The sequence below is a fragment of the Phragmites australis genome, chromosome 22, assembly GCF_958298935.1.
Source record: "Phragmites australis chromosome 22, lpPhrAust1.1, whole genome shotgun sequence".
NCBI classification, from domain to species: domain Eukaryota; kingdom Viridiplantae; phylum Streptophyta; class Magnoliopsida; order Poales; family Poaceae; genus Phragmites; species Phragmites australis.
In genome coordinates, this window is record NC_084942.1 from 20,761,522 (window position 1) to 20,769,383 (window position 7,862).

Here is a 7,862-nt window from a genome sequence, read left to right on the forward strand (position 1 = left end):
GGTAGGTATATATTGTTGTCATATTTTTGTGATTATTTATCTTACAGCTCTAGCAATCTCATATTTGGATTTTTCTCTTTTTGATGTATTTTGAAGCTGATCCCAATGCTCTTACTTGTTTTTGAAGGAATTGAAGGAAGCTGAATATATTTTGTGATGTACATAAGTGATCAGCTTTTGTGAAGGAAGTGAAGGAAGCTGATCACAAGCTGATCGCAAATCTGAACATATTTTGTGATGTACATAAGTGATCAGCTTTTGTGAAGGAAGTGAAGGAAGCTTATCACAAGCTGATCGCAAAGCTGAATATATTTTGTGATGTACATAAGCTCTTGTTTTAGCACACTATATTTTGAAGCAGTGATGTTGAAGCACAATATATTTTGAAGCACAATATATAGCTACATAAGTGATCAGCTTTTGTCGAAACCCATGAATGTGATGTACATTTTGTGATGTACATAAGTGATCAGCCTCTGCACATTTCTGCTCACCAATGTCCAAGCCATTGATTCAAACAGAGAGCCATATACTAAATCCCAACTGCACAGCACAACACATCACAGACATAAACAAGCAGGCCTGCAAATCGCACAATTACAAACTTATGTTCCTGCCACAATACACCAATCAGATGCTTCACTCTTTTGAATCAAAACACAATTTATTCACATAGACATATGCTATATTCTTTTGAAAGATAACACAATTTACATTGAATTGTACAACCTTTCTGCCACATTACATCTTCCTGTTTACAACTTTGCTACACCGAATTTCCGCGAAACAAAATTTCTGCTACAATACAGCTTCACACAACATTTATCCAGCTACCAAAGACCTTAACAACATATTGTAGGTACCAAAGTCCTTCACACAGCATACATCCATCTCTGAGTAACATTCTGCGCGCCACAAAGACATCTTGAGGGCCTTGGTCCCCTGGAATGGCACGAAGAAGACGTAGAAGGCGAAACCCAATGCATTGAACGTCGCTATTGCCACCTCCTGCAGTTAGTCGATTAAGGACCACAATAACAGATTGAGTGAGTGAAAAATGCTAACAACCGCGTGCTAACTAGATTGGCAGTACCTGGGGAAAGTTGACGCCGAAATTTTGTCAAATGCTGACTGCTCCATTTCGTCAAACAGGTGGTGCACGTCCTCGGCGCCGACGTCGTCCTGAGCAAAAACCGTGGCGGTGGAGGGGGCCGAAGACGTCCTGAGCACGAGCGCCGCGGTGGAGGGGGCCGTCGTCTTCCTGAGCTCGAGCGCGGCCATGGAGGGGGCCGACGTGTGCCTGAGCTCGAGCGCGGCGATGGATGCGGTCGTCGTTGTCATGAGCTCGAGCGTCATGGTGGAGGGGGCCGGTCCACGTCCTGAGAGCGAGCGCGCGTGGTGGAGGGCGCCGACGTCGTCCTGAGAGTGAGCGTGCGCGGTGGCCCTAGCTGGAACCCTAGCGGGATTTGAGAAATTTGGGAGCAGGCAGTGGGCGGGGCGGCGGGCAGGAGAATGAGGGAGCAGTTCGCGGAGGATTGAATTTGTGCGGGGGGGTTTTCTGCAAAAATCTATCGGCAGGATTGGGGGATCCGTTTGGCTCGTTCGATGCGAATCGGACAGTTGAAATCGAACGTTTGCACGATTGCACTGAGGATATCGTTTGCACGGAAGATTTCGCCGTTACTTGACTGGATGGACTGGGAATGTAGTAAAGATGATGCAAACCGAAGAGAGCCAGAGAAAAAGGTAACAAATCCTTACTGTGCATATACATATAGACTTTTCATGTAGCAAACTAGCTAGCCAATTATGCAAAAAAAGAAAAGAAAGAAAATCATGTGTCCTTGGTTATATATCTCGTTGCTGTGTTTCGACCATGGCTCGGAACTGTAAAATTGAACACGAGGGAACACACAACTTATATATATTAAAAAAATACAAATATTGATGAAACTTTAAATCAAGCTCGAATTTTTTTGCAGTGTGCACTCTTTCACAAGTGTGATATATGCGCGCTCGTGGAAAAATGCACACCGCATTCGTGCATGAATTGTGAATAGGGAAGATACGAAAAATACGATCACACAAGACTAGCAACATCATAACACAGACCATATCATTTTTTTTTTTGCTTTATTCTTATCATACAAATACAACAGTGGCTGCGATCGACTACTAGCTAGCTACTTGAGGAAGGCGAGGCCTCCAAGGGCAGCCACAAGGACGAGAGGCAAGAGGGAAATCCACAGCGCCGTCTTGCCGGCGGCGTGCCAGCCGACCGGGTCCCTTGGCACCATCCAGAAGCCGAAGGACGCCTCCGCGAGCCCAAATATCACAACGGCGACGAGGACGCCGTAGTACGAGTACACGGGTGCACTGCCGTGGAGGCGGAGGAAGATGCCTCCCGGCGTCTTGAAGATGGTGAGTGCGAGCGCCGCCGCGCCTAGGACGACGCCGCACGAGATCAGCGCCGCCGGCAGCCTCGCTGGGTTGCATCTGGCCTCGGCGATCAGCTCCATCAATCTATCCGGGAACGCCATTTCTGCTGGTGATGAGTGGAGTTATGAGGAATATATATATATACTCCTCTGCTCCAGCGGCCATGTGCTGGGGAAGAAAGAGACGTGTCAGGTTGCTGCTCGCCGCTAGCGGAGAGCCCCGCTTGGGCAGCCATTCGCTGAGATTCTGTCAGCTCCAACGACCAGAGCCCCGCTTGGGCGGCCATTCGCTGAGATTCTTTCTGCTCCAACGACCAAGCGTATGGGGAAGAGATATAAAGAACATAACTTGATCTGTCACTAGGAAAGCAACGGATAATAAAGCGAGATATAAAGAACATAACTTGATCTGTCACTAGGAAAGCAACGGATAATAAAGCAATGCTTAACTCTGAATCCCCCCCCCCCCCCCTCTAGATTTTTAAACTGAGTTTGGTGTTAGGTGAAAACCGGTCTACAAATACATCTTGCTTCCAGGGAAAAAAAAATGAGCCCCTTCTTACCAATGTACTATTCATCAGCCATCCTCAGGCTGTCAGGTATAGCCGAGCCTATGTTCTGAGCCTTTGAGTATTTATTTGTCATCCAGCATAGCAAGGGGCCTATGGTCTGACTGTATGTCTCTGATTATTCATATACCTATTTAATGTAAAATATCACCCATAGCTGATCACAGATTGTATTAATTTTTCATCAATCACCATCAGGAAAGATCATATTACCACTATGATATTACTAAATAGAATTTGTTTTAGAGACACCAAGGACTATAATCTTAATTTCTATTTGATACCTATGTTTTTACCCTATAGATGTTCTTTCCTAATAAAACGCATTTCACTTAATATTTTTTCAGGAGCTCTTTTTACGCTATAAATGTTATTTCCTAATAAAACGCATTTCATTTAATATTTTTGCAGGAGCTCTTCAACTTAGTTGCAAGAAAACAAAAGGTTGGACAGAGGATGAAAAGACAAAAAAATAAAAAAGGAACCGAATTATCATACACACCTCTGCTCATTGAATACTTGCAAGAACAAGGTGGTAACTCTTTAGCATATCATAAATATATATTTGCGTCTTCAGAGTAATACAATTTCTGTACTGGTTTAACTAATTGATCCATTTGATTTTTCCATGTTAAAGTGACCACTATTTTCCACCGGAACATCACAAGTTGCAAATTGGTATAAAAAAAGTTCATAATAGAGATTTCTGCATTATTATTTTATTTTCCTTGAACTCCTTAACATATATTATATATATCATACCTAGGTGTCCTAGGACAATGCAATACCTATACTGACCAGAACGATTTCACTAGATAAACGATACACATATTTAAATATTACTGGCTCTTTTTAATGATAAATGTGCCAGTTATTGTCCATCGCTAAAGTAAGTTGTGCTTCGCTGTAACTGTTGCTACCTAATAGAAAATATGCTGCTGACCACTATTCTTACAATATATCCAAATACATGTACCTTTACTTCAATATGATCTAGATATATATTATGTGTGTACTGGAGTTTACTGTTCAGAATTTGTGATTAATTTTGGTAGTTGATAGATGTTATGTGTGTATGGATACCAAGAACAAGACCTAGAGTCATCTGATCCAAAAACATAATCAGGTAATAAATTTTTTCCCGCTATGTTGTTTCATTCCCTATGTCTAATCCCTGTAAAACAAATGAATCATCTTATGCACTTAAACTTAATATACTTCACAGTAAAAGACTTGGTGCAAGAAAACAACTGTTCAAAGACCAAGCTCTTCCCAAATGAACTTTTGATGCGGTAAGATCTTTACCAATGAATATACACATGCATTTCTTTTCAGGTTCCTCCAAATACCAAAAAAAAAAGAACAAATGCTAACTATTGCCCTTTTGCATCTTTTTTCAAATCTCAAGTATTGCCGCCAATTACCAGCGTCAGCTGTTTATCTAAGTCTTACTTTTCATATATCTCTAAACTCACAAATATGTAGACATAGTATCTTGCTAAACAAATTGCACTATCAAAAACCAACTACTATGTAGCATGCTATTATATACAGTACTATGTACTTTGACTTCTAAACTATGGAATCCAATTGCACGAAGTATTGTTAAGTAGACTATTAATGCATCTATCAATATCTCATCTGTAACCATCAAATTATACCCCTCACATGTTTCCTCATCAATATTCATGTACCATTTTTACGACTCTCATCTAATAAGTATTTCACATATGTTTGTTATTGTAGTATCTCCAACACATATATTCGAGATAAACGCGGCAACGCGCATCACTCTGTCTAGTATATATACTGAGCCAGGGGACTCTACGGATGACAAGCCAAAAAAGAAGCACAATCACGATCTACATCGATAACTCGCCAAGACGATTCACAAGGAGCCTTTGAATAGTTTTAGATCCCGTCAGTATATATAGTTGGGGAAGAAGGAAAAGTAAGGAGGAGAGACTCAACCCAACCCTAAGCCAACCCAGCTCAGCCCCAACCCTAACCCAACCCCTGTCCGAAAATGGTCAAAAGCTGGTCGAGCAATAGCAAAAGATAGGGAAAACACCAAAAACTAGCTTGCATGCATGTACACTGAACGGAAAACAACGTCCATGATCTACTGTGAACACCCAAAAGCTGCTGGTCGATGGACTAGTGGAATATCAAGTCTGAACTAGTAGTTACAGTACTGCTCTAAACTAACGGAACAACGTCCATGAACTACTGTGAACAATGATACTAAACCGTAGATCTTGGGAAAACTGCATTCAAGATAGAATTAAGTCCTTGTGCGGTAGCTGAACAGAACGTAGAGCTTGGGAGATGCTCAAACTTGTTTTCATTTGTGGGTGTAATTAGGGATTCAAGTTTTTTTTTTACCCAAAACCCACTCTTTTGAACTAAAAATGCTATTCTAGCTAATTGTTAGTTCATTTTCTTAGTTGGTTATGTTAATTTTTAAAAACTAGAATGAGCAGTTTCGGAGGGCTAATTGATAGATACACCCTCTCTCAAATCCGGCGCTGTCCTGCCGCCAGCGAGGGGCCAGAAAAAAAGATAGGAAAAACACACAAAATCAACCAGGAAAAAAGATGAAGGGCTTTTAATTCCTTTCTTGCTTTCGAATATGTGCTCCGTGCTTGATTTTTTTATTCCTTTCTTTCTGTCGCCATTTGAAAACTGCTCTTAGTGCACAAGCAATTAAATAAGCTTGAAAGAACGGTGGGGATTAACTCCTATGATTCTCTTTAATTTACTTATGCACTGGGTCTACATGCTTGCTGCAGCCAACAGGACGTCAGCGATTCGGTGCAGTTTGCCAAATTTCATGAGCATCTCCAAGGCAAGCGCCATATATCTATCTATCTATCTATCTATATATCTATATATATATCTATCTATATATATATATATATATATATCTATATATATATATATATATATATATCGAGTGTCCTTCCAAACAATTTCTTCTCCATATCTCTTTACATTCCAACAGACTATACATATTCAACTATCAATATTCCAGTCTTCTATATTTTAATAATATCTTATAACTAAGGTCCTGTTTGGATGGTCCGAGCGGTTTCGATTCACAGCCGATTCCGATGAATCGGCATCCAAACGGTGACCGTCGAAACATTTCCACTCGAAACGATCCACCGAATCGGTGAAAGGGCTCGGAGGCCGTTTCTCCTGTTTCTTGCCGAGTCCTCCTTCACGCCCGCTCGAGCTACTGCTGCCCGAACTCCGCTCGCTTAGCTATCGAGCTTCCCCCGCCCTTCGCGTGGCTTCCAAGGTTGCCCCCGCCCGTCCTCCCCGTCGCGCCGTGGAACCAGATTGTGTGGGTATTGACCAACTGGCCTAACCGGAGCACGGCCGACGGCGAGCACCATACACTACTGCAAAACCCCCTATCACTACCGGTTCTAAAACCCTCTTCACATGGCCCCAGCCAGTGCCACGCCTGCCGTCAACCCATGCACTCCACGTGCGCCCGTACCTACCTAGTGCTTGCCCACACGCCGCATGGTTGCACCCAGTTGCGCCTGCCGCCCAGCTCACGTGGGCCCTGCGAGCACGTGCCCTCTCTAGTCGTGCCTACTCACCTAGCGCGGATACTCAGTAGTGTTCAATAGTTTTCCAGCAACTATCGTTTAATAAATCTTTAGTAATTTCTATTATTCAGATGCTTCAGTATGTCAGTAGTTTTGTTCAGTAGTTGTTGCTCAGTAATGTTCAATAGTTTTTCAGTATTAGTTGTCGTTTAGTAATTCTTCAGTAATTTTTATGATTAAGATGTTCCAGTATGTTAGTAGTTCCCGCTCAGCAGTGTTCAATAGTTTTTTAGTAGTTTTAGTAATTCTTTGGTACGTTCAGTAATTCTATAATTCAGATGCTTCAACATATCAGTAGTTTTGTTCAGTAGTTCTCGCTCAGTAGTTATCGTTCAATAATTCTTCAGTAGAAAAGTACTGAAGATTTACTGAAGCATTCTTTTTGTGGTGCAACTACTAAAGAAATACGGAAGAATCATTCACTAATTGTCAATAGTATTCAATAATGTTAATAAAGTCAGTAATGCAGTAGTTTTCAGTGGTTTTGCGAGGGCAGCGCGCGGTGACCATGGCGGCGGAGGGTCGGCGACCAAGGGGCAGCACGTGGCGGTCGGCAATGGTGGCATGCGGCAGCCGACAGAGGCAACGTGCAGCGGTCAGGAGCGGCGCGAGGAGATGGTCGGGAGCATGCATGAGGCGGCGAGCAAGGCCGGGGAGTGGTGGGGGCGCGTGGAGTGCATATATATTGTCCCCCCCCCCATCGCCCAGCCTCGCGCTGAGCGCCCCTGCTCGCCGCGTGCCCCAGCCTGTCGCCCTCGGCTGCACGCACGGGCGCAGCCCTTAGGGTCCGTTTGGTAGATCTCTCCTTGATTTAAATTCTCTACGGGGAGTGATTATCTGGAGGAAGTGATTATGTGGCCGAAAGTGATTCTTTAAAATAAAATATATGGAGGAAGTGATTCTCTACGGAAAGTGAATCAACCGAAGCCGTTTTTTCAGCTCCCTAACTTTTAGTTCATTTAAGAAAATTACTCCCGCGAATTTTACTCAGAAAGTTAAAAGCTGAAAACTACTATTTAACAGAGCTTTCCCTAATTTCAGCTGAGAAACTGTCCTAAAAGCTGTACTAAACATACTCTTACTCGGAGGTTCGTACTACGCATGCAGGGCCGCGGCGCTCTCAGCGTCGGTTTCAGGCCTCGTTGCCGCGCTTTGCTCCGCCCATCAGCAAGCCAGCAAGTCAGCAAGCCAGAAATGCTTTTACTGTCCAGCAAGTCAGCAAGCCAGCAACG

The 7,862-nt window shown here is 43.1% G+C and overlaps 1 protein-coding gene across 1 annotated transcript; it reads right to left on the reverse strand.

Moving 5' to 3' along the window:
- Positions 1 to 2,183: 2,183 nt before the first annotated feature.
- Positions 2,184 to 2,540, reverse strand: LOC133904599 (uncharacterized). The gene has a single exon (XM_062346078.1). It carries the CDS (start codon positions 2,538 to 2,540, stop codon positions 2,184 to 2,186), a length of 357 nt encoding a protein of 118 aa, XP_062202062.1.
- Between the last annotated feature and the right edge of the window lie 5,322 nt (positions 2,541 to 7,862).